Source organism: Suncus etruscus, chromosome 9 (assembly GCF_024139225.1).
Source record: "Suncus etruscus isolate mSunEtr1 chromosome 9, mSunEtr1.pri.cur, whole genome shotgun sequence".
Classification (NCBI taxonomy): Eukaryota; Metazoa; Chordata; class Mammalia; order Eulipotyphla; family Soricidae; genus Suncus; species Suncus etruscus.
In genome coordinates this window covers 10,522,569-10,549,917 of record NC_064856.1, presented here as the reverse complement: position 1 = coordinate 10,549,917, position 27,349 = coordinate 10,522,569, and the positions used below count along the sequence as shown (strand labels likewise).

The window sequence follows — 27,349 nt, the reverse complement described above, 5'->3', positions numbered from 1 at the left end:
TACCACCCTCTCACGGCCCAGTAACCTTGATATCAGTTGGAGCTTGGGGTGCCTTGGCCCCTAAGCTATATTATCTTTAAGTAATTAGACCCTGTAGTGCACTTACTTCCCCGATTTCTGTCTATTCCCTCCCAATCTTGGGGCCCTAGAAAGTAACTGATTCTCTGGCAGGATCAACACTCTCTTCTACTCCCATGAACAGCAGCAACAACTGCCCCCACAAGAGCAAGAACATTAGATTTATTGGCCAGTAGAGAGACACTTGAGTTGTAGCCCGGAGAATGGAGGGGAGTTTCTGCTTTAGGGGCTGGATGGGTGCATTCCAGGAAGGGAGGATTATGCTGAGCCAAGGAGGAAAGTGACAATAGCAAGTGGGGAGGACATACCACAGAAGCATCAATGCGTAATTTCAAAACACTCCGTTTGGGGCCAGGGAATGGGGCCCTGCAGCAAAAGCACCTGCCTTGCAAGCCTGAGGCTGTGAGTTTGAACCTTCCTGCCACCCTGCACAGTCCAAGCCTGGGCTCTGGAGCCATGCTATCTTGGTGCTCAGGTAAACACCAAGGCCAAGGCCAAGGTCAAGAGTCGGGTCTTCTGTCAAGGACTTCTATGAGAATATGCACCAGCACCACAACTTAAGTTAAAAGTGGGAGTCCCGGTGAGCAAGTGTGCAAGCATTGCAACTGCCTGTGTGAACACAGCAACCAAAGTATAAGCCCCAGAGCACCACTACCAGGCATGCCAGAGCACCACAGCCAAGTATGTGAGACGCCATCTTACACCAACAACAGTGGCAGTAAAGGGGAATGGAGAGGGAAGTGAAAAATAAATGCCAGGGGCTAGAGCAATAGCACAGCAGGTAGGTAGGACATTTGCCTTGCACGAGGCCAACCTAGGTTCGATCCTCGGCATCCCATGTGGTCCCCTAACCATAGCCAATAATGACTTGAGCTCAGACCCAGAAGTAACCGCTGAGTACTGCCAGGTATGACCCTAAAACCAAACCAAATAATTTAAAAAAAGTCATAATTTTTCAAGTGACTGCACCTGCCTGTTGTCACAACACCAAAGGGAAGGTAAGAGGAAGAAGAAAAAACCAAATGGGCTGGAACTATTGCTCAGGAGTAGAGCACTTGACTTATAGGTGTAAAAGCAAGAGTTCTTAGCTGAGGCATGGTAAAAACAAATACATTTGGTTCATCAATTTAAAAATATATTTTTTTCTAGCAGCAAGAGAGATTACACAGCAGGTAAGAAGATTGCCTTGCATGTGTCCAATTGCATGGGTTCAATTTTTGGGCAACCCATATCGTCCCCTAGGTCCAACAGGAATAATTCCTAAGTGCAGAGGTAGGAATAAGCCTCTGAGCATTGTTGGGTATGACCCCCTACATTAACAACAACAACAATAACAAAATACTCCAGGTTTGGGGGGGCCGGAGATATAGCATGGAGGACGGTGGTTCGAATCCCAGCATTTCATATGGTCCCCTGAGCCTGCCAGGAGCAATTTCTGAGCGTAGAGCCAGGAGTAATCCCTGAGCACTGCCGGGTGTGACCCCAAAACCAAACCAAACCAAAACAAAACAAAACAAAAATACTCCAGGTTCAAGAGCAATAGTACAGCAGATAGGGCATTTGCCTTGCACATAGCTGACCTCATTCAATCTCTGACATCACACATATGCCCTGCCAGGAGTGATCTCTGAGTGAAGAAGAGCCATAAGTAAGCTCTGAGCATTGCTGGGTGTGGCCTCAAAACAAAAACAAAAACAAAGCAAAACTCTCCTACAGATTCCTTAGCAGCTGATCTGACCCTTTCCTTCTTCAAAGTCACTGAATTTTGCACAGCTGGCAGCAGCCTCATAATCAATGGGATCCTTTGCTGGAACCAAGGAGAAACAGTCCAACACTAAACATTTTCTCCTTCGTTCTCCATTGAGATTCAGTTTCCTATCATAAATACAGCTCAAAGAGCCTGGCCCGTGGAAAATATACTCTCCTAGCTGCCCCCGCAAAGGAGAAAATGACAATTCTCTCACCTCCTTTTCAGACATGTGTTAACCTTTGTTAACTAACCTTTGTTCAAGTCACTCTCATGGCCAAACCTTGGGTGGTTTCCACTTACTGGCACAATCAGGCCTTACTCTCAGGCAGGGCAACCAATCTCCCTCCAACTGCTGCCTGGCCTCACCCCTTCTGTTTCAGATTTAACCCTCTTTCACAGACTTACCATCTTCTGACCCACACCAACCACTCTCACAACCCCCTCTCCAAGCCGTAAATCAAACATGCTTTGAGGGTATAACTTCCTTCCACGGGTAAATGTATAAAGCACCTACCACAATGTATGTATGTAAATGTATAAAGCACCTACCACACGCCAAGCACTATGCTAATTATAGGTGACACAGCAAGGAACAATACAGCTGCAGCTCTGGAGGGCCTGCAGGCTGCTGAGGATGGGGAGGAAGAGGGGAGAGGGGAGAGAGGAGGAGAAAAAAAAGGAGAGAGAGAGGAGAAAGAGAGGAGAGAGAGAAGACCCTGACTGCATGGCTTCTGGTCACAGAATCTATATATTGTGTGCACGTGACATGTGTGCAGTCTTAAAGAAAGCATGTGCCCACGTGTGTAAGAAAGATGCAATAGGTCCTTGGAGGACTCCACCAAGGAGGCAATACTGAAGTCGGACATTGAAGGATGCAAGTGAGCACATTCACCAAGTGGAAAAGAGCTCTGGGCATCAACAGACCTCTTCCATCTCTACTGAACAGAAACCAGAAAGAACTTTGAACCCCAATCACAGGGACCAGCTGGCTGACTCTGCTGCCAGGACTTGGCTAGTTCTACTCCACTGAATGCATAGAATGACACCTCATTTTCCCAGCTGGACCGTGACTATGGGGGTGGAGGGAGGGCAATGACAAACTCTTGGGTGGCAGAGTCATCAAGGCATCCTGCTGTCACCAGGAAAACAAAACGTGTCAGACATAGAAAATGGCAGGTAGGATGCTTGCCCTGTATACCGGCAATTGGTTTGATCCCCAGCATCACGTATGAGCCCCTAAACTCCACCAGGAGTGATCTTTGATGTAGTCAGGAGTAAGTCCGGAGACACCCAAGTGTGCCCCCTCCAAAAAAAAAAAAAAAACAACAAAATAATCAGCACCTGTGTCCTGCCTGCCATGGACCCCAGTGCTCTGAGCTAGACACACCCACTCTGGAAGTCATGCTCTGTCTCTTACTGAACACATATCCAGCCCTTCTCTCTTCTTTCCTCCCAGCATCTCTGTTGAGACCTGATCAAGGCTGGTCACCCTCCTATGCTATGATCACCCTCTCCATTATCCCCAGGAAAATCAGTATAAGTGGTCCCTGAGGAACATAGACTCAGACCCAAGAGAGAGTATCCCTGGTAAAGCGTTTGCCTTGCACACAATAAACCTCTGTTCAGTCCCTGCCTCTTCATATGATCCTTGAGTGTCATTAGGAGGACTCCCTGAGGAAACACATTTCCTCACATCCACATGCACACAAAGAACACAAGACAGTACGGTCAGAGCAGCAGTGTTCACAACACCCCTGGCCTGGAAGCAACTGTGTGTCCATGGCAGAGGACAAATACCTGGTGGCTGTAGTGCTGACGCAAGTTTCCCACCTCCTACTATGCTGTATGAGTCTGTCAGGCATTCTGGGCCGGGTGAAAACCCTTTGGGCTGCCTAATGTCAGGGGAGCAGGCATCTTTGCTGGCAGGGATCCCTGGGGTGCTAAATGTATTTTGTTAGAGGCTATACCTGGCTGTTCACAGGACTTTCTCCTGGCTCTGCAATCATGGATCCCTCCCAGTGGAGCTCAGGGGAATCAAATATGATGCTAGAGACCATACTTGGGTCGACAGCATGCAAGGCAAGCATCCTACCTGCTGTGCTATCTCTCTGGTAATTTGTTTTGTTTTGTTTTGTTTGGGGGTATGTTGGGTGGTGCTCAAAGGCTACTTAATAGCTCTGGGCTTGGGGTGGGCGGGTCACTCAGCAATGTTGGAGGATCATGAGATATCAGAAACCTGAGCTCCCATATACAAAGCATTTGCTCAGTCCATTGAGCTATCCATTTTGGGACCACACTGGGCAGTCTATAGTGGGTACTATTCATAGCTCAGGGACCCTTGCTGATCTCAGAAAATCAGATGCAGTGCAGGGGAGTTTAAACTGGGGTCAGTGGGATACAAGGCAAGAAGCTGGGCTCACTCCCTGGGCTATCTCTCTAGCCCCTGCAATATATATATTATATATAAATATATATTATTTTTGGGGCCACACCCAGTGAAGCTCAGGGGTTACTCCTGGCTCTGCTCTCAGAAATCGCTTCTGGCAGGCTCAGGAGATCATGTGGGATGCTGGAGATAGAACCCGGGTCTGCCCCGGGTGGGCCGCATGCAAGGCAAACGCCCTACTGCTGTGCTATCACTCTGGCCCAATAGAAGATGTTAGAAAATGAATCAGTTTGCTTCTTAATGATATTGCCATTTTTTATCTCTTTTATTTTATTTTTGTGTTTATTTTCTGTAGGTTTGTTGTTGTTTTGAGGTCAAAAAACACTTAGAGGGCCCGGAGAGATAGCACAGCGGCGTTTGCCTTGCAAGCAGCCGATCCAGGACCAAAGGTGGTTGGTTCGAATCCCGGTGTCCCATATGGTCCCCCGTGCCTGCCAGGAGCTATTTCTGAGCAGACAGCCAGGAGTAACCCCTGAGCACCGCTGGGTGTGGCCCAAAAACCAAAAAAAAAAAAAAAAAAAAAAAAACACTTAGAGCTAGAAGCTCATGATTGTGATGAAATTGGAACTAGCAGGGCTGGTCTTAGTGGGAAGGCTGGGTTGAGGTGGGATCACTGAGCCAGACCATTGGGGTGGTGGTTCTATGCTTCATTGGGCAGCAGTGGAGCAGAGATGATCCGGGCAAAACAAGTCAGCACCAGTCAGGATGCAACCTGAGGTCCCTTGGGCTGCTCCTATGATTTGATCTGTGGCTAGATTCTCCATGTGGTCCTTAGGGATGGCAGTGCTGTGCAGAACCTCAAAATGGAACCCTTAGTGAGGGCTACAGAAGGGGCCAGGGGTCTGAGAAAGGCTGGGAACAGCCGACTTGCCCTTTGACCAGCACAATGTGCTGGAGAAAGGGGACAAGTCCCCCAGTCAGAAAGTGCAGGGAGCACTCCTGTATGTACCCTGAATTTTTCTGAGATGGGTCCCACGGGCGAGCCTGTGAGCATGTGGGGGACAGTCAGAAATCCTGCAGTGCAGAGACCTTGTTGGCCATAGTCACCCACATGCCTGGTCAGGGCTACAGGAGACAGGGATGTTCTGGGTAACTCACGCATCTCTAGCTCTTGTTTTTATTTTTCATTTCTAAAATGGGGGTGTGGGAAACATGGGCTGTAGACAGTATTCCTTGCATGAGGCTGACCCTGATTTAGTCCCCGGCACCAACAGGGGTCATTCTTGAGTAGAGACAGCTAGGCATAGCCCAGGTGGGGCACCAACAAGTAGGCCTTGTTTCAGAATGTAGCTTTGAGAAGCACTTGCCCAAACCATGTCCCTAATAAAGATCACATAGTGAAACAGCTTAATGTTGACTGAGCCTTTGCCAGACAGAACCAGACTCTAGTGCTGAGACAGGCAGAGTCGAGCAGTCCTCATGATGGTAAAGAATCTGATGCTGCTGGGGCCTGGGTGTCCTTCCACACTCTTCTTCCTCCCTTCCTGGACAAATAGCATCATTCATGTTGGAGGGAGCCAGGCTCTCTTTGACTGATTCTGTATCTGCCTACGGACTGGTTCTTGCAGTTTGCTTAGGCTGGCTGAAACCCCAGTGTCCCCATGTTGTCTAGTGCATATAAACCTTTGGCAATCGTTCCATCCTTCTCTTCACCTATCTCCCTCCCTCTTCTCCTTCCCTCCTGCCTCCCTTGCTATTTATTTCTTTCCCTTTTTATGTGTTTCCTTTGCTGAAGCTCTCAGTATCTGAGTACCCAAAGGAACTGTCATGCTTGGTTGACGATGCCCTAGCCACAGTAGGTATAAAATGAACTAGCATATAGGATAACTAAACTCTATATTTTCTTTTTTTGGGGAAGGGTTGGGCCACAACCAGTGGGGCTCAGAGGTTACACCTGGCTTGGCACTCAGAAATAGCTACTGGCAGGCTCGAGAGACCATATTGAATGTCAGGGGTCAAACCCAGGTCTGTCCTGGGTCAGCTGCATGCAAGGCAAACACCCTGCCACTGTATTATTGCTCTGGCCCCCCAAAACTCAACATTTCTTCCTTTCCTGTCTTTCCCCCCTTTTTTTTTTGTTTTTTTTTGTTTTTGGGTCACACCCGGCAGTGCTCAGGGATTCCTCCTGCTCTATGCTCAGAAATCGCTCCTGGCAGGCTCAGCGGACCATATGGGATGCTGAGATTCAAACCACCATCCTTCTGCATGCAAGGCAAGTGCTTTACCTCCATGCTATCTCTCCGGCCCCCTTTCCTTTCTCAACTATCAGAGCTCTAGGGGTGGTCAAGTGACTTTGGCCAAAAAAATGTCTACAAGACTGCTGGAAGAAGACTGCTGGAAACTGAGATAATTTGTGCCTTACTGGACCAAGTCTACATTACCCTTTCCTTTCTTCATTTTGCCTTGACTATGGACAAGATGGTTGGAGTAACAGCAGCCCATCGCAGGTATGAAGAGATAGCCAAGAACAGTCCAGGGACAACCACTCAACATGGCTGATGTGAGCATCCACTTTAACTCCTCTACAGTTCCTGTTTTAGAAGGAAATCACTTCTTGTTTTGCTCAACAATTGGTTGAGGGTTTTGTACTTTCAGTAAGAGCTGTTTCTGACTGAATATTGGGGCTCCATTTTATGAATGGCCGAGTTAGTGAAAATCCCTACATCTCACGTGGCCTCTTTCTAGAGGGTCAATGTTTTAAGAGACCAAAGACAAGGTCCAGAAAGAAAATACAGGTGGCTAACCTGCCAGAAGTGATCACTGACAATAGTAAGCTCCAAGAAAGAGAAAAACATAGGGCCAAAGAGATAGCATGGAGGCAGGGTCCTTTGCCTTGCATGAAGAAGAACGGTGGTTCGAATCCCGGCATCCCATATGGTCCCCCAAGCCTGCCAGGAGCCATTTCTGAGCGTGGAGCCAGGAGTAACCCCTGAGATCTGCCAGGTATGACCCCCCCCCCAAAAAAAAAAAGAAAGAGAAAACTGACAGTGTCCTGGCAGCTGTGGAACTTGCTGTGGTGCTTGGGGGGTGCTTGTGCATTGACTTGTGTTGCCTATGGACTCTGCCAGAGGGAAAGATGTCAAAGCTACTCCACAGCAGATCCATGCCTCATACCTGTTAAAAGAGTATCTTCTGCATCTACCCTATTTCCTCCTGAGAACCCCGGAACGTCTCAAACATCCAGGACTCCAAACTACCCAGGCCTGGGCTTCATTACTTATTTCTTTTTCTTTTCTTTTCTTTTCTTTTCTTTTCTTTTCTTTTCTTTTTTTTTTTTTTTGGCTTTTGGGCTACACCTGGTGACCGTCAGGGGTTACTCCTGGCTATGCACTCAGAAATCGCTCCTGGCTTGGGGGACCATATGGGACGCCAGGGGATCGAACCACAGTTCGTCTTACGTTAGCCATGTGCAAGGCAAACAAACACCCTACTGCTTGCACCACCACTCCAGCCCCTCCATTACTCATTTTTACCAGGGAGGAGAGGACGGGGAATGCAGGGTGCTGGTCTGAGTCCAGCTACTTGGGTTCCTGCTGAGCCAAGAGCCCCAGCACAAAATTCTGGGCTAACCACACCGTCCTGGGGACCCAGGGAGTGTCAGGGGCAATGCTGAGAGGGTCCCTGCCCAGTTCTCTGCCTGTGACTTGCCTGCCAGACTTCCTCTCCAGCAGAGTTTCTGTGAAGAAAGGGGTTCTTCTGGCCAGCAGCAAAGCTTTGAAAACCACCAAGGCCAGCCCCCACCTCCCACACAATCTCAGGAACAGGGAAGCTGTGGCCTGGACCAGTGGAGTTAGACAGACTGGTCAGGGGAAGGAGCCTGAGAACCAGAGTTACTGGACTCTTGGGTGTTGGTCCATGGCCCATGCCCTCAGGCAAGGAAAGTCCTGCTCCCCTCAGGCATAGAGAAAAGCTTGGAGAGGCTGAGGGTATGGAAGTGGCTGGAGCTCAGCCCCCACCAAGTCTCCTTCATTTCCTCAGTCCTGCTCCTGGCCTTCTCCTCTGCTCTGGTGGCCTCCCCCAAGCAGGAAACCTTTCTCCCACCAGTAGCTGCAGCTTCTGGTGCAAATCAGGCCTCTCACCCAGAGGCACACACAGGCACAGGCCCTTTGCTCAGCTTTTGATGCTCTGCCCCAAAGTCTCACTTCAAGTCTCACCTGTACCTATGTAATTGGGCCGGAGAGACAGCACAGTGGTAAGGCATTTGCCTTGAGTGCAGAGGACAGTGGTTTGAATCCTGCCATCCATATGGTCCCCCGAGCCTGCCGGGGGAGATTTCTGAGCTTAGAGCCAGAAGTAGCCCCTGAGTGCTGCCAGGTGTGACCCCCCCCCCAAAAAAAATCTATGTAATTTTTTTGTTTGTTGTCTTCTTTATCATCTCTAGGAGCCATGGTGCCCCAAACAGTGGAGTCCTGGTGACTCTCATTTAATTCTGTGTCTTCAACATCCAGAACAAACGTTGTTTTTTTTGGGGGGGGGGGGATGGGGGGTGGGCCACACCCAATGGTATGCAAAGCTTACTCCTGACTGTGTTCAGGGGTTGCTCCCAGCAGTGCTTAGGGAATCCCTAAGGGGTTAAACTGGACTTGGCCAGCTTAATTCCTGTACTATTTCTCCAAACTTAAATGCTTTGTGAATGAATGAAGATAGAAAAATAATTATTTTTAACCTAAATAAACATGGGGTCACAGGGAGGGTGAGAGTGGGGGCAAGTTCTGAACCCTCCATCTGAGTGGGGGCGGGCAGTCTCGCCCACTGGCCTGAGGGTCATGCCCGGCACCCTAAGCAAAGTAAAGCATCTGTTACAAATTCACAGCCTAACACTGTCCTCCCACCCTCCACAGGGAAAGGGGAAAAAAAGGCCTGTTAATGAGGTAAACATAATCATAAGCAGGAAAAGTCTTGGCCATGCTCCTTTGAGTCCACCCAGAGCCATTATCTCTAATTGATCTCCAGACAGGGGCTGCCGCTGGGTCTGAACCACTCCCTCACCCGCCAGGTCTGTTTTCTGGGCCCAGCCCAGCACTGGGAGCGGGTCTTGGAGTACAGCTGATTCTGGGGGCCAGTATCTGGGTGTAGGTCTTTGTAGGGTGTTGGGGACTGCCAACTGCCTCTGGCCCCCACAGACTTTGGGATGGGTCAAACCCTAAATCAGGGGCCGGAGAGATAGCATGGAGGTAAGGCATTTGCCTTGCATGCAGAAGGATGGAGGTTCGAATCCTGGCATCCCATAGGGTCCCCTGAGCCTGCCAGGAGCAATTTCTGAGCATAGAGCCAGGAGTAACCCCTGAGTGCTGCCGTGTGTGACCCCAACTCCCCCCAAAAAACAAAAACAAAACAAAACAAAAAAGCCCCTAAATCATAGCTGCACAAAGGGAAAGGGGAAAGAGGAGGGGAAGGACTCGGAGTGGGCTTAAGCATGGTGCCGGGTCCTGTAAGCAAAAGATTCAATGCCTGAGCCCTCTTTGCCCCCCAACACTCCACTTATTCTAGAGGAGAAATGGAGTCAGGAATTTAGTTACACACACACACACACACACACACACACACACACACACACACACACACGGATTTCACCACATAACCACAGGGGTCCCCAGGTCTAGGTCAGGCCAAGCCCCGAACGAGGGGGTCAGAAGGTCGTTGGCAGTTCAGTGACCATCTGGCTGTCTGGAATGGCTCCTTCCTGGCACTGCGGGAAAGACCCTCCTTTCCTCTTGGCTCTTTCCTCCTTGGGGTCAGCAGCAGGGGGTCCTCTCAGGGCCCATGGCTGCTTCTCTCCCCTTCTTTGTGGGGGCTGAGGTAGCCCTCCCCCAAAGAGCTCCAGCTGTCCCCTTGACACAGATAAAGCACCCACAGGCCAGGCCTTCGCACAGGATTGTGCTCGTGGCACCAGGCAGCTCTCCTGCCGGCACCAGTAAATTATGGGCACTGCGTGCATTTTCCCGGGATAATGAGGTTGAAAGGCCACAATGCATCCTGAGAGCAGGGGGGTGGGGTGGGGCACAGCAGCAGCCTGCAAGGGGACTCAGCCTTTTGGAGCTAATGGGGACAATGGGTTGTTTAGGTTCCAGCTCTCAGCTTTCAAGACAGGATGCTGGCTGTTTTCCCTGCCTTAACGCGCGCGCACACACACACACACACACACACACACACACACACACACACACACGCACACGCACACGCACACACATCTCTCCACACACACACGCACACACACACACCCCTCTCAAGGAAGCAGGAGGAAAGGGGAGAAGAGGAGCTTGCAGGCTGCCCACGGAAAACCAGGAAATATTCATTTCCGTGCTGTGTTGGGAAAATAGAAAATGCCCAGAGATGCTCAATACCAGGTATCGACCACTAAGAGAACGCCCCAGAGCAAAGATTCAGCTCGAAGACGTGCTTCATTTTTGGTGTTTGGACCTGGGGGACCATATGTGGTGCTAGGGATTCAACCCAGGTCAGCTGCCTGTGTACTCTCCGCCCTCATAGTGGACTGACTACCACTCCCCTCTTTGTCCTCTAAATAAACAGCTTCCTCTCCCTTCTTTTCTCCCTCTCTCCTTCTTCTCCTTCTCTCCCTATCTTTCTTTCCCTCCTTCTCTCTCTGTTTTTCTCCTTCTCTTTGTCCTCCCTCTCTTTCTCTCTCTCTCCACACACACACACACACACACACAAACACACACACACACACACACACCAGGTGGTACCTGGGGCTCCTCTGGCTCTGTGCTCAGGAATTATTCTTGGCAGTACTGAGGGACCATATGGAGACTCAGGTTGCTCGTGTGCCAGGCAAATGCCCTACCTGTACTATCTTTCTGGCCCTGTGAAAGAGGCTTCTCAGAATTTTCCCCACACAGTTTCAGAAATGTACTGAAGTGCTTGCTTGTCATCATCTTTAGGAGGGTAAATGTCAACCACACTTTGAGCCCCTAGTTCGAACACTGGCATCAGACTGTTTCTGACTTTACACCCTCCCCCTTTGTGTTCTGGGACACACAAAGGCCTGTAGCAAAAAGTTTCTGAGCTTAACATTGATGGGCTCCATCAATGGTGCTTCTGTAGTATTTCACACCTGCTGTGGGAAGCAAAAGTTAAACATTTAACACTTTTTTCCAAATACATTTTTTTTGTTTGTCTCTGGGCCAAGCCTGGCAGTACTTTGAACTTGTTCCTCCTGCTCTGAGCTCAGGGATCACTCCTGGCAACACTCCAGGGAACACGGTGGGATGCAAGGGATTGAACTCAGGATATCTGCATGCATGACCTTACCTGATGTACTATCTCTCCAGCCCCATCTTTTCTTTTTACTTTTTAACCCAGGCCAGGGAACAGTTTTTGTGTTGCTTAGGGGTACACCTGGTTGTACTCAGGAGCTACTTTAGATGTAGTGCTTATGGTCCCTCCTTATGGTACTCAGGAGGCCATGCAGTGACAAGGATGAAACCTAGGACCTCCCACATTGCATGGCAAGTATTTGAATCACATTGAATCACATCCTTTGAATCATATTCCCAGCCAAACCCAGGCAAAACTTTTAAAAAAGAAGAACAAGGGCAGAGAATCATTTCAATGATCTATTAAAATATGTTAGTTCTATGATTTAAAATAGTATGGTACTGTAATGGAGAAGACAGACGGCTAGTAGATTCTATTTCAGATGAAAATATAGTTAAGTTATAAAAGTGGCATTTCAAATCACTGAGACTGAAAAGATAACAGGCACTTGAGAGAGCTAAAGGAAAAGAGCAGTGACTTAGAATGCCAGCTTTGCAAAGATATGGTCACGAGTTCAAATCTTCGTGTCTCCATGTGCACTGAGCAGTACACTCAGCTAGCTGCTTACCTGGGAGCCACCAGTAATATCTGACTGGGCCATAGCTGGGCATGCGTAAACACCACTAAAAGATGCATGATCCCCAGGAAGCCCCACATCTAGGAAGGAGTGTGAGTCCAAGGCCAGGAAATATAACCTCTGGAGAGTACATGTGTGAGTCTGAAGTGACTCCGTGAACACACTGGCCAGAAGGTCTATGAGCACCAGTAAAAAGTGTGAGCCCAAGTGCAAGCATAGTTAAAGAGCAGCAACCCTCTGAGAGCACTGAGGCCAAGCGTGGGAGCACCGAAAGTTGATGCTCAACCCCAAGGAGCAGCAGAGTTAAACATGTGGAGGGTCAACAGCCAGGCAGGTGCAAGACCTGGGCTTTGTGACAACATAAGAGCTTCATGGGACCCGAGTGATAGCACAGAGGAGAGGGCACTTCTCCTACATGTGGCTTACCAGGCTTAGGTCTCTGCACCCCTTATGTGCCCCGAGAGCCCTGCCAGAAGTAAGCCCTGAGCAGGGTCAGCAGTGATGGTTGAGAAGTCTGATGTGACCCACCCCCAAATATATAAAGAAATACTGAAACAAAATGAAACACTATAAAAATCTATTAACCTCCCCACAGGAAGTCAAAAGAGCAGAGGCACCCAGAGAACCTTCTGGTGGCCAAAGCTGGCATATTGTGACCTTCAAAACAAAGCACTATTGCATTTTAGCCTAAAGTACAAGGAGTCCTAGAAATAAATGACAGGGGCTGGAGCCATAGAAGAGTTGCTTTGCCTTGCTCACAGCTGACGCAAGTTCAATCCCTGGCATCTCATCTCTGAGCACTGCCAGGAGTGATCTCTGAGAACAGAGCCAGGCGTAAGCCCTGAGGATTGCTAGGTGTAGTCCCAAAACAAGAAAAAGAATGATGGAAGAAGACTGTGAGAAAAATCTTCCAAGCAAAAGAATCCCAACAATGCACACAGACTTGCACCAAGGGGAGAAAAAGCCCAGCCTGTTTGCACCCCAACAGGGACACTATGGACTCCCAGAGTTCCCCCCCCCCAAAGGAAAGGTAAGAAAATGCAACTTAACTGGAAAGAAACTTGACAAACACCCCAGTCGCAATTGACTAAAGCTGGCAGGAATAATTGTATAGCCTGTGAACGCATGTGGCCTTGACACTATGATACTCTCCATCTGTGGGCATCCCCAGAACCCAGAACCCACATCTTACACAGGGAAGAAATAGCAGCAGTGTCAACATCCCCTACCATACTGCACAATCCCAAACATCAGGGACTGTCACACACAGGAAAACCTGAGGCAGGATGAGTTGTGTAGTACTCCAGAATAGGACACAAGGCAGGAAAAGAATGGCAGGTACAAACTTGTGACCTCCTGACAAAAATAATGTAGCAAGGCCAGCACATGGCTGACCTGTGTTCAATCTCCTGCATCCCATATGATTCCACTGAGCATCACCAGGAGTGCAGAGCCAGGAGTAAGCACTGAGCATTGCCTGGTGTGACAAAAAAAAAAAAAAAAAAAAAAAAAAAGTAGCACCATGGGTTCACTAGTGATAACAAAATAAATCCCACTAATGCAAAGGTGCTTGTCACAGTGAGAAGATATTCCTTACTTTCTTCCTTTTATTGTTTATTCATTGATTGGTTTTGGGCCACACCTGGCAGCACTCAGGCACTTCTGACTCTGTGCTCAGAAATCACAGGCTAGGAGGACCATGTGAGATGTGAGGCATCGAACCCTGCTACATGGTACATCCTGGGCCTACCTCATGCAAGGCAAATGCCCTACCACTGTGCTATCACTCTGGCCCCTTACTCTCAATTTCTTGTTTGTTTGGTAGTGCTAGGGGGTAGGGTTTGAATATAGCAAAACAAAAGCTACAAAACACATCATAAGCAAGATAAAAATGCAAGGGGTCGAGTTGGAAAAATAGAGACAGTGTCTAAATCTATTCAAAGAAAGGAAATGCAATCATGATAATTGGCTCCGCTATGTAGAACAGAAACAGGGGGTGTAATGATAGAAGTCACGCGGTGATTTATCTGCAGCGATACAGATGTGTTAAGGAACAGACTAAGGAGATATAATAAGTATGTTTCTGAGAGCTTGTGAGTGTGTAAATCCTTAACACCTATAGCAAAAAATCAAACAACAGTCTGAAAGCTCACAGAGAAAAGTCAGAACTAAATGAAGGGCTAAGGAGATAGGTCAGAACATGAGTATATGCGCTTTATACCTCAAAGGGCTCAGGCTTGATCCGTGTACACCATTTTGTCCCTGAGCATGGCACAGCCAGGGTCCACCCTTGAACAATGTGTGGGAGCCACTCTTTTTTTTTTTTTTTTTTGGTTTTTGGGCCACACCCGCGCGGTGCTCAGGGGTTACTCCTGGCTATCTGCTCAGAAATAGCTCCTGGCAGGCACGGGGGACCATATGGGACACTGGGATTCGAACCAACCACCTTTGGTCCTGGATTGGCTGCTTGCAAGGCAAACGCCGTTGTGCTATCTCTCTGGGCCATGGGAGCCACTCTTAAGCAAATAAGAGCTCGAGGTATAAGCATATTACTCAGAAACAGGAGGCAAAAATAACAGAAGAGACAGGGGCCAGGGAGACAGCTAAACGGGCTAGAGTGTATACTCTGCTTGCAGGAACCCTGGGATGGGGGGCGGGGTTAGATTCTCAGCACACAGTCAGTCTTCCAGCACTGCATGCATTGACCCACCCAGCACCAAGCTTGGTAATAGACTCTAAACACTGGCTGGTATGGCCCAAAACATAAATAACCCAGGGGGAGGGGGAACAAAACAGAAAAGGTTGTCTCTGAAGAGTAGAAATTGAAATAAAGTGGCCAGAGTAGGTCTCCTGATTTTCTATATGATTTTTCACTTTATCTATTCTATTATCATCATTATTTTGTTTTGTTTTGTTTTGTTTGTTTTTGTTTTTGGGTCACACCCAGCAGCACTAAGGGGTTACTCCTGGCTCTATGCTCAGAAATTGCTCTTGGCGTGCTCAGGCGACCATATGGGACGCCAAGATTCGAACCACCGACCTTCTGCATAGGAGGCAAACGCCTTACCTCCATGCTATCTCTCAGGCCCCTATTTTGTTTTTGTTTTTTGGGTCACACCCGGCAGTGCTCAGCGGTTACTCCTGGCTCTACACTCAGAATCGCTCCTGGCAGGCTCAGGGGACCATATGGGATGCCAGGATTCAAACCAATGACCTTCTGCATGCAAGGCAAACACCTTACCTCCATGCTATCTCTCCCGCCCCTATTTTGTTTGTTTTTGAGCCACACCCGGTAGTACCCAGGGGGTTACTCCTGGCTCTGCACTCAGGAATGCTGCTGGTAATGCTCAGGAAACTATAGGGATGCCAGGGATCAACCACATTCAAAGCAATCACTCTACCCACTGTGCTCTCACTCCAGTCCCCTATCTATTCTATTCATGAAAATAAAATCCAGATTTTCAAGTGAATAAAGAGCAGGTTCAGTAGCTCTGTCCACCTGAGAAGCTGTTTCTGAGGAGCAGCCTATCTGGGGTTCTAAGGGAGGGTCTGACAGGGCCCTCCCCCACCCCCGGGGAGAGCCTGAAGGCCACTACCCCAACTGCATGTCTTCTCCTACTTAGGAGAGAAGCTCCAAGGATTCTTCTCTGAGGAAAGAATCTAAACAGCTTTGGTCAAGGTCAGTACAGCTCTTCCACACGCAGAGCCAGGGATTTACAGAGACAGGAAGCAGTTTGGGCGGTGGCTGTGCAGATCTGCAAAACGGGGCCAGTGGCATTTAGTTTGGGTCTGTCTTGGGCTTTCAGAGAGGCCAGGCTGGAGGCCACTCTCCATCTGCTGGCTCTGCTACATAACAGGTAACAAACAGGTGCTGAGGGCACAGCAGAGCCAGAGCTAGAGCAGGGGAGGGAGCCAGTGTGGGAGCAGGAAGGAGGTAGGGAACTGAGGAGGATGAGATCCCAGTTTATCCTGGTGTGGGTGAACCAGTCAAGGGATGACAGGGACCCAGAAAAAAAAGGTGACAGAAGCAGCAGAGGATAATCTCTCACACTCTATCAGGTCCACCTCATACTCTGGGTACAATTCCAGAGAGCAAATATCAGTGCTCCAAGTGTTAAAGACACTGGCTTAAAGGAAGACTACACAGTGGGAGATGAGGCTGATGATGGGGAGATGCAGAGGGGCCAGGAAAGGAAGATGCTACCTCACAGGGAAATGTGGGGTTCCTCCTTTATATTTGCCGGACCTACAGATTTCTCTATCTACCCCCCACAGGCTGACCTCTGAGGGGCTCTGAGATCTTACTGGGGACACAGAATAGCAGGTTTTGGGGAAGAGAGATATACAGGGGTTAAAGAGCTTGCCTTTAAAGAGCATGCATCTGACCTGGGTTTGACCCACAGGTGTCCCCCTATTCTACCCAAGACTTCAGGAGTGACCCCTGAGTGCAGAACCAAGAGTAAGCCCTGAGCAGCAGTAGGTATGGCCCTAAAACCAACCAACAAAGTATCTCGCTTCTAGATCACTTCAATTTTGTTAATTTAAGGTTTTATTGTGTTGAGTGTTTACTACTTTGACACTAAAAGCATTGGATTCTCTTTTCATTTTATTTTTAATTTTTTTGGGGGGCCACACCCGGCAGTGCTCAGGGGTTACTCCTGGCTGTCTGCTCAGACATAGCTCCTGGCAGGCACGGGGGACCATATGGGACACCAGGATTTGAACCAACCACCTTTGGTCCAGGATTGGCTGCTTGCAAGGCAAACGCCACTGTGCTATCTCTCCGGGCCCTTATTTTTAATTTTTATTTATTTTTTGATTTTTGTTTTTTGGTCACATCCAGCACCCAGGGGTTAAGTAATACTCAGCACTGCTCAGAATTACTCCTGGCAGTATGTGTAGGGCCATAGAGTTGCTGGGTATCTAACCTATGGTCTGCCGCTTGTAAGGCAAACAAGTACCCATTGTACCATCACCCCAGTCCTAATTTTATTTCCTTTATTGTGTCATTTAAAAAAAAAGTCTTCAGGGGGCCGGAGAGATAGCATGGAGGTAAGGCATTTGCCTTGCATGCAGAAGGATGGTGGTTCGAATCCCGGCATCTCATATGGTCCCCCAAGCCTGCCAGGAGGGATTTCTGAGTGTAGAGCCAGGAGTTACTCCTGAACGCTGCCAAGTATGACCCAAAAACAAAAACAAAACAAAAAAGTCTTCAAGGCACAAATGTACTGCCACACACATATCACCTATGTCTCTCCTCTTGAGATGTGGACTTTCCTCCTTTCACACTGGTCTATGTATCAGGACTCTCCACCTCTGGAGAAGCCAGCATTCACTCGAGTACATTACTACGTACTTACTCTCTTTTTTTTTTTTTTGTACTTACTCTTTTTTTTTTTTTTTTTTTTTTTGGTTTTTGGGCCACACCCGGCGGTGCTCAGGGGTCACTCCTGGCTGTCTGCTCAGAAATAGCTCCTGGCAGGCATGGGGGACCATATGGGACACCGGGATTCGAACCAACCACCTTTGGTCCTGGTTTGGCTGCTTGCAAGGCAAACGCCACTGTGCTATCTCTCCGGGCCCTACTTACTCTTACCTATTTTTTTACTTTCAAACAGCAAGGTTTTTTTGGGGGGGGAGGATTTGGGCTACAACTGGTTGTGCTCAAGGGTTACTCCAGCTCTGCACTCAGGAATTACACCTGGCCGGCTAGGAGAGCCATATGGGATGGTGGGGATGAAATACGGGTCGCTGCATGCAAGGCAAATGACATACACACTGTGCTATCACTCTGGCCCCAACAACAAGACTTACAATTTTTTTTAAGTCTTTTTTAGATACTCACCAGATTTTCCACTAAAAGAAAAAAAAAAATCCCAATGTGGGGCCCAAGGAAAATCTCAGTGGTAGAGGCAGTTATGAGGCTGAAAATCCATCCCTGGCACTTTCCCAAATGCCAGGTACAATCCCAGTGGCACTGCCATGTGGTCCATGTGCCACACGAAGTGTGCAATATAGGGTTAGGGTTAGGGTTAGGGACACCACACCTGAAAACAGTGTGCAAACACAGTCAAATGTGAAAACACCACAACCAAGTACCTACATACTTGCCATAACAACAAAGAGAGGAAAGGGGAAAATAAAAAAGTAAATAAATATTTTGGGGCATACACCCAGTAATACTCATGGGCTATTCCTGGCTTTGTACTTTTGGCAGTGCTCGGAAGACCATATGTGATGCCAGGGACTAAATCCAGTCAGCCTTGTGCAAGGCAAGGGCCCTAACCCCTATGGTATAGCTCTGGCCCCAGAAATTAATCACTATTACAGAAAAAAAATGTCTCCAGAGAAGCCTCTATTGATTGCCATGAAATTATTCAACCCATTTATATTTATTGTGATCTAGTGATGTTTGGTCTTATTCCTGTTAGCGTATCTAATATATATATATATATATATATATATATATATATATATATATATATTGGATTTTGGGTCACACCAGGCAGCACTCAAGGGTTACTACTGGCTCTATGCTCAGAAATCACTCCTGGCAGGCTCAGGGGACTATATGGGATGCCAGGATTCGAACCACTGTCCTTCTGCATGCAAGGCAAACACTCTACCTCCATGCTATCTCTCTGGCCCCAACATATCTAATATTTTCTATTTAATTTGTCTCTTTTATTTTAGGTTGTTTCTTCTTTTAACTGCTTTTGCTGGACTGACTACATTTTATTTTATTTTATTTCTATTGATTTATCAGTTCTGCATTTTTGTGTTTGTTTTTGGGTCACACCCAGCAATGTTCAGGGATTACTCCTAGCTGAATTTTGGGGACCATCTGGGATGCCAGGGATTGAACCCAGGTTGGCCATATGCAAGGCAAGTGCCCTACACTGGCTCCAGAAGTTCTGGATTATGTCTCTATTACATGGAGCTTTTCCATTTCAGTTTATTATCTTTTTTTGGGGGGGGTCACACCCAGTGGTACTCAGGGGTTACTCCTGGCTCTGTGCTCAGAAATTGTTCCTGGCAGGCACAGGGGACCATATGGGATTTGAACCAACATCGGTCCTGGGTCGGCTGCTTGCAAGGCAAATGCCCTACTGCAGTGCTATCTCTTCGGACCCACTTTATTATAATATTTTAATGATTTTTTAAATTGATTTTGTTTTTAAAACCTGGAGATGCTCAGGGCCTTACTCCTGGCTCTGTGCTCAGGGATCACTCCTGAGGTTCTTGAGGACCATATGGGATGCCAGGAATCAAACTTGGGTCAGCCACACGCAAGGTGCTTCAGATCCAGCACTTTGGAGTTTGTTATTTATTTTTGTTTTTGGGGAGTGGATTGTGGTCACACATAAACATGCTCAGGGCTATTCCTGGCTCTGTGCTCAAGAGCAACCCCTGACAATAATTAGAAAATTGAACCATGTTGGTTGCTAGGCAAGTGTCTTAAATTCTGTACTATGGGGGCTGGAGAGATAGCATGGAGGTAAGGCATTTTTCTTGCATGCAGAAGGCCAGTGATTTGAGTCCCGGCATCCCATATGGTCCCCTGAGTCTGCTAGGAGCAATTTCTGAGCATGGAGCCAGTAACCCCTGAGCACTGCCGGGTGTGACCCAAAAGCGCCTTACCTCTCTGGTCCCTTTTTCTTTTTAAAGAAGCATATCAGAACTCCTGTTTCCACAACACAATCAGAGGTCACACACCTAGCACCACAGCAAGGGTCTTGGCAACATTCCTGTGCTGCTGTTCCTCCAGCTCTGTCTGCCCACAGGCAGTCCGAGGGTGGGCGGTGGAGCAAGCACAGGTCAAGTGCTGGTTCTGGGCACTGGTCCTAGGCTCCTGCCCAGAGGGCAAAGCTTTCTCCTAAAGTGACAGACTCGCTGCATTCCATCCCTGGATGATTCATCCCTGGGTCTGACCAACAGAGAGCTGGACGGTGTTGGTGAGAAAAGGAAGCTACAAGCAGGGGTGAGAACACAGAGAGGCAGAAGCCCACATCCATCTGCCCACGTCTTATGACCCAGCAGCCCCAAAGATGAAAATGCGGGTACAGGAGAGCCTGTGACCGGAAGTTGGTGATTGGAACCATTAAACATGACCTCTTCCATTTAAGGGCTTTTATTCTGCTATAAGAAGGAATGAGGTACAGTGTGTGCCACAGCATAAATGAACCCTCAAAAGTGGTGTTTGAGTATCATGGTAATAGATACAAGAAGACAAACGGTACACAGTTCTACCTAAAGGAGCTGGCTGATTGGTCAAATCTGTCTTGTTTGCGCTTCTGGGTAGGGGATTGTGGGGGCCACAACTGGCAATGCTCAAGGATCACTCCTGGTGGGATTCGAGGGATCATATGTGGTCCCAGGGGTGGTGTCAGGTAAGCTGCATACCCTTCTGGCTGTGTTATGGCTCCAGACCCAAGCTAGTTGAGTATGTAGAGACAACGAGTAAATGGTGCTTTGTTGGAGGCTGGAGAGATACTGCATCAAGATGATTGGGTCTCTGTGTGGGGTGAGCAAAAATGTTGGACATTGTGATAAGGGTTGTCCAACAAAATGAATGTTTAATACCTGTGAAATTGGCCAATTTTCTCTCTTACACACATTCCAAGACAAGAGAGAAAAGGGGTGTGTGCAGACTTTCCCAATGGGCTGGCTTCCTTTTCCAGGGAGGGAGCTGGAAGCCTGGGGGTGACTGCTCACTTTCTGTCCTTAGCTTCATCCTTGGGGTCTCCCCACCCCAGGCTCTCACCTCTAAGAAAGAGCCATGCCAGGGCCAGAGAGATAGCATGGAGGTAGGGTGTTTGCCTTGCATGCAGAAGGACGATGGTTCGAATCCCGGCATTCCATATGGTCCCTCGAGCCAGCCAGGGGCAATTTCTGAGTGCAGAGCCAGGAGTAAACCCTGAGCACTGTCAGGTGTGACCCAAAAACAAACAAACAAACAAACAAAGAAACCAAAAATGGAAAGAAAAAGAGAAAGAGCTAAGCCCAGTGGCCCTGGCTCTGTCCCCTCCTCTCCTCCTCCTCTTTCTCATTCCCTCTCCTGCAGTCCTCCTCCAGCTAAATTCTCCCAGAACTCCTCTCTCCACTTTCATCTGCTCACCCAGCTCTCATCTCCAAATAAACCACAGTCCCCCAGCTGCCTGGCAGGTTTCCAATCTTTTTGTTGGTGGTGATTTTCGTTTCTCTTCTGGGGCTACACCCAGGGGTGTAGGCTTATTCCTGGGCTCTGGGCTCAAGAATCACTCAAGAGCCTGGCACTGAACCCAGGTCACTTGCATGCAAGGCAAGCACCCTACCCACTGTACTATCTCTCCGCTCCCATCCTCCCTCAGCCTCTTTTGTTGCCAAGGTTCTGCTTCTCTTGGAGGCAGTTACCATCCAAGGCTGCAGCTTATCTGCTCTGCTAGACAAAGGCTCCCAGAGAGCAATGTCCCTCTTGAGCCTCCTTCTGGCCCTGGTCTCCTAGGCAAAAAAGCCATTCGAGAGGATGATGATGAAATGCAAGCTTCAGGGCAAGCCAGTACCATTTCCTTCCTGCTTCCAAGGGGTGTCCCCCCCCCTGCTTCCCCCACAATGTTTGAGGCACGGAAGCTGGCTCAGAGCCACTCAGAACTCTTGGAAAAACACCACAAAGCAACCTGTATTATTATTGCTCTCAAGGAAAAGACGGGAGGGGTGTGTGTGGGTGGGGAAAGCATAGAGAGGTAACGCAATTTACCCGAGGTCACACAGCTACCAGGTGGCGAACTGAGGCTGCTGTCCTTTGGCTGAGACCATGATGGTGAGCTGAAAGGTTTAGGGATGGCCAATCTTTGGAGATTGGGAAGTGTGTGTGTGTGGGGGGGCTGATCAGAGAGTAGGGGGAGGCCTATGGATCCTGCAGAGACCACAAGCGAGGGGGGATGGGGAGCCCTGACTCCCCTCCCCCATCCTCCAGGACCCAAGGAAAACCCCAGGAGCAGGAGAGAAAGGCAGAGAAGAGGGAGGCAGAGGTTAATGGAGACAAGTAAGAGCCTCGTCACAGGGGCTTAAACAATGGAGCAGCCACCACTTCACAAGCAGCCGGGGAGAACCATTAAAACCATTAGTGGGACATTAGCTCCAGGAACTGGAGGGAGGGGAGGGGTGGGGGGTGCTGACCGCCTGGCAGCCCTGGACATGGGTGGGGGCAGTGAGGGTGCAGGAACATGAAAGAGCTAAGCCTTGGGACAGTCCGAGGTCTTAGCCTCCAGCTCCAGGAAGCAAGTATGAATGTGGGGTGCAGTGGGGGTGGGAGGAGACATAATTGATTCACTTTTCCATTGCAGGATCTGATCTGTTGCCTAAAAATTGGAGTCCTGGTTCTAATACGACAACCTCGGGGAGATGGAGATGTATGTCAGCCTACTCTTAGGGATGTCAAATGTCACCCCGCAGAACACAGTGGACTCCCAAGGTGGGGTTCTGCCCTGCCCCCTCTCCACCACTGTCCAAGGCTCTGGATATTATAAGGCAGCTCCCTAGATCCTACGCTAAGCCCTGGATCTGTTCCAGCACCATCTCTGCCTGGGGCACCTCCCAGGTGAGGTCACTGAGTCACTAAGTCAAGGGGTGCCTTGGTTCTGCCTGGGTGATAGTGAATAGGGAAAGGGTGTGTGGTGCATAGGATGGAGGCTGGGGAGAGCATCAGGTGCAAGGACCGTTCCCAGCAGAACAGGCTCTGGCTTCTCCCTAGGTTCCTATCAGTGGACCCGGCGATTGCCAGCAGGGGTTGGTGTTGCAGCCTTGGTTCAGGGACAGCCAGAGAACCTGAAACTTGCAGTGCTGTCAAGGTAAGAGAGACAATAGGCGTCCATTGAACAAGCCTCTGCTTGTTCCCTTGTTTCTCCTCTGCTTCTCCTCCCCAAAGGCCCAGAGTGTTGGCTTTGATTTTCCTTGTCTCTTTGCTTCTGAGTGAGAGCTGGGCGAGAGAGCAGAAATTGTGGGCTTTTTTTTAGGGGGGGGGGGAGGCCACATCCAGTGGGGCTCAAAAGTCACTCTGGGCAGTAACTTGGGGAAACCATATGGATGCAGGGATTAAACCCACGTTGGCCACATGCAAGGCAAGCACCCTACCCACTGTACAATTGCTCTTGCCCCAAGATTGTGGTCTCTTGAGAGTACTTTCAGGATGATGGAAGGAAGATGAACAGACAGACAGATGGATAGAAAGATGAATGATAATGGTAACGAGCTAAGTAAAAGAGAGGAAAAGGATAAAACCAGCTTCTGAGTAATAAGAATAAGAAACATCAGGGCCTGGAAAGCTAGCAGCCCAAGTACATACAAGAAGCATCAGAAAATCAAAGCAGCTTGTAAATGGTCAGCACAGGAGACACTCCTTTCCTCCCAGTATCTATATGAGTCACCATGGACACATCTGGGCCTTTGAGGGAGGGCATTGGACAGGGGTTTTTCTCAACATTGATGCTTTTGCTTTCTGGCTACTGTTTTTTTCTACCAAGGCCGTGTGTTATTCACAGTTTTTAAAAAATAGACATGAAAGAGAATGAAATGAGGGCTGGAGTAATAGTACAGTGGATAAGGTTAGATTCTCAATGATCCCAAGATGGTTCAATCCTCAGCCTCCCATCTGAGGCACTGCCAGGAGTGATCCCTAAGTGGAGAACCAGGAGTAACACCTAAGCGTTGCTGAGTGTGGTTCAAAAATGAGAGAGACAAAGACAGAAACACAGAGAGAGGCAGAGAGAAAGGAATAAGATAGAAAACAAAAGCCTTGGCTGGGCATCAGGAAGACAGCAAAATGAGTCCTCCAAGAGCACTGTCTCTACCGTGTAGGAACCCCATCTTATCAGAGAAGGCTCAGGAATACTCTCTGAGGCAGGCCCTATTTGATGGGGCCTTCCTACCCTGCTCCAAGCTAAAAAATGGATTTATCATCCCAGCATGGTGGAAATGGTGTTCATTTCTGATCTGTAGGAGGGTGGGACTGAGCAAGGGCAAGGTGGTATTTTAGCAAGCTCCATGCTTCCATTTCAGTTCAGGTGCCTGTGGTCTCCTCAATGATGGCCCTAGGTCTGTGGTTTTAATTTGCTTAGTTTGTTGTTGTTGTTATTGTTGTTTTGGGAATGGGGGGTCACAATGGGAGATGCTCAGGGACCTTCTCTGCTCAGAGCTCCTAGTCACTTTCACAGGTACTGGAGGTCCATGTGATGTGGAGTTGGAATCTGGGCCTCCAGCATGCAAAGGTATTTCCTCAGCCCATTGGGTTATTTCCTGGGTCTATGTTTTAGGGTCCTGGGAGGGTGGAGACTCACCTCCTAGTGTCTTGCATATTTGAGGGGGGACTACATCCAGCTGTGCTTGGGGATTACTTTGGGCTCTGGCTCTGCTCAGGGTCACTCCTGGTGGTATAGGAGGATCATATGCAGTACTAGATAGCAAAATGAAGTCAGTTGTATGCAGGGAAAGCGTTTTACCCACTATAGTATTTGTCCTACCCATTTTGCATTTTGAGGCCACTGTAAACATTGGGTGCATTGAATTTGACCTCAAGAGGCAATTTTTTTCTCTTTGTGTGAACCTGGCACTTGCATTTTCATATTATCCAGTATCCTCTTCAGAGAAAGTCCCACGTCAGGGGCTCATTAATGCCACTCATTGAGACACCACACACTATGAGGTCCTGCCCATGTGCAATCCTACCACACGCTGGTGGGTTGCTATATACAGAGCGAGGGAGTGTGCCCTGTGGCCGGTATGCCTATCTCCTGGAAATGCCACATTACTAAAATGCACGATGGGAGCTCTTCCCAACCTACCAGTCCTCGTGGGGAGCTCTAGTTGGCATAAATAAACTATCCTTTCTTCTGACCTGTGGTGCGTTTCCTGGGGCATCTGCAGGAGGGAAGTGTGCACAGCACAGAAGTCAAGCCGACACTCTGTGGCCCACTGAAGCTGGAAGGCACAACACAGATTGTCTTGGGAGACAGCACAGCAGCGGGGCTTCTCCTTGAGGTCCTAGAGTTATGGGGCCACTTATTGGGGCCTTCCATGTGCCCCAGAGGAGTTCTGCTCTGACTCTGTTCTTATAGGAGAGAAGCTACTATTGTAGTAAAATTATTTTCAGTTCCAACACAAGCCAAAGCATCAAAGGCTTCCTGGGTCTTTCTTGGTTGCATCAGGAACGAACAGGAATTTCCATTACCTGCAATCCAGTCCATGACAGAGGGGCTGGGAAATCCCTGGCTGTGTGGGACGCAGAGAGCTGCTGAAAGAAAGGCCCTTGGCATGGGGAATTTAGGGGAGAGGGTGCTGCTCTTCCTGCCAGAAGTGCTGACAGTTCTGCTCCTCTGCCCTCCCAAGGCACACATCAGGGCATCTACTACTTTAGGGGTGGGATGGGGGGCCTCTTGGGGACTTGTAACACAAGATGAGGAATGCTCAGCTCACTCCATCCCATCTCAGTTACCTCAGTCCAACACTCAAATTCCACTTCCTACAACTTCCCGCAAATCCCCTTCCTTTGGGAGTGGCCCAGACTCCCTGGACAATTGTTCCCTCCCCCAAAAGCCATTTGCTCATCAGTCATTAGGGCCCTGTTCTCCCACCAGCCACAAGGTGGGTGTCAGCACAGGACACTGTCCCCTTAAGACCTCCATCTCCATTCAGGCTACCCATCCTGGAATCCACCTCCCTGGGCTGCACCTCGGGCTCCGAGTTGCACCTGAGAAGGGGTGACTGTTGTGTTCACATGGAGCCAGCAGGCAGGGGAGCCCTGGGTCAGCTCAGCTTACTCTCATGGGACCTTTGGAAAAGGTGGGAGGTTCAGCTCTGCAGAGGGCCCAGACGAGAAGGGCTATGGGGGAGGCAAGCCAGAGCAGGGTTTTCTTTTCAAAACCTGTTTCCATAGTGCCTGCAGGCCCTTGGCAACCCCCAGCTGAGGGTTTTGGAGTACCAGGGGCCCCCAGAGCCTTATCTGCCCTAGGCAAACTTCTGAGGCCCATCCTCCTGATTCATCTGGGCCCCAAGAGTGACAGAGGCCATGAGGCGCCCTTCTCTCTCATCTGGGGGGTGGGAGAAGAGGAGTGACAAAGTTCAGGTCAGGGGAGAGAAGTCAAGGTTGGGAATGCTCTGACCCCATGGGGAGAGTTTTGCAAAGCTGGGCTCCTGGGTCCCCACGGTTGCCTGTGTCCAGCAGACCTCCACGCAGGAACATTCTTTTCCTCGCCTCTCAATCCTGCTGGCCCAGAAAGCCAGATAAGGGCCTCTTTGATTTCCAGAATATTTACACAGGGGTGGCCTCATGTCTTAGAAAGGACCAGCTACGGGGCCGGGCGGTGGCGCTCGAGGTAAGGTGCCTGCCTTACCTGCGCTAGCCTAGGAGACGGACCGCGGTTCGATCCCCCGGCGTCCCATATGGTCCCCCAAGCCAGGAGCAACTTCTGAGCGCATAGCCAGGAGTAACCCCTGAGCGTCACCGGGTGTGGCCCAAAAACCAAAAAAAAAAAAAAAAAAAAAAAAAGAAAGGACCAGCTACATCCAGGCAAGTCAGGACGCCTCCAGGTGGGGGTGAAGGGTTGAGAGGGTGCTTACCTGCTCCTGGGAATTCATCACCCGCAACTTCATCTGCTTCAGGTAGGTGGAGGTGAGGGGCATGTTGTAGTCAATAATCCCGGAGACCAGAGGAGATGCAGGCTCGTTTTCTGGAGCAAAGAGCAAAAGAAAACCCCTTCCGTTGGTGCTGTGGGGTCCCCTTAGCAGGGCCCCAGACCCCGTTGCCCACATGCAGGACTTGGCTGGCCTCTGAACAGTCTGGCCCAGATGCCATGCACCAGTGATGGATGGTCCATATCTCTGCCAGGATGAGGTGTGGGGGTTGTTGAGGTGAACTGAACAGCCAGGGGGTCCCAGCACCTTATCTTGCTTGGGTAACCTTTTGAATTCAGCCTCTCTCCTTAGAAGTTTTCTATGAGGGGGAGGGACTTAAGGGGGGGGCATTTTATTTTTGGTTCGGGGGCCATACCTGGTAGCAGCAGCTGCTCCCTAGCAGCTCAAGGGAACATGCAGGGTTAGAGATGAAATGTGAGGTTCCCACTAGCAAAGCACATGTTCAGACCTCTGAGGCAGTCCAGTATCAATGTTTTAAGAGGTTTTCCCATATATATATATATATATATATATATATGTGTGTGTGTGTGTGTGTGTGTGTGTATATATATCT

The 27,349-nt window shown here is 49.1% G+C and overlaps 2 protein-coding genes across 2 annotated transcripts in view; both read right to left on the bottom strand.

Moving 5' to 3' along the window:
• Window positions 1-27,349, bottom strand: part of COMMD7 (COMM domain containing 7) — a 911,502-nt gene that overhangs the window by 660,149 nt on the left and 224,004 nt on the right. The window lies entirely within an intron of this gene.
• NOL4L (nucleolar protein 4 like) overlaps window positions 1-27,349 on the bottom strand; it is a 139,822-nt gene that overhangs the window by 39,747 nt on the left and 72,726 nt on the right. Inside the window, exon 4 of the mRNA XM_049779183.1 lies at window positions 26,722-26,831. Coding sequence (XP_049635140.1) covers window positions 26,722-26,831 — 110 coding nt within the window. The remainder of the gene's footprint in view (window positions 1-26,721; window positions 26,832-27,349) is intronic.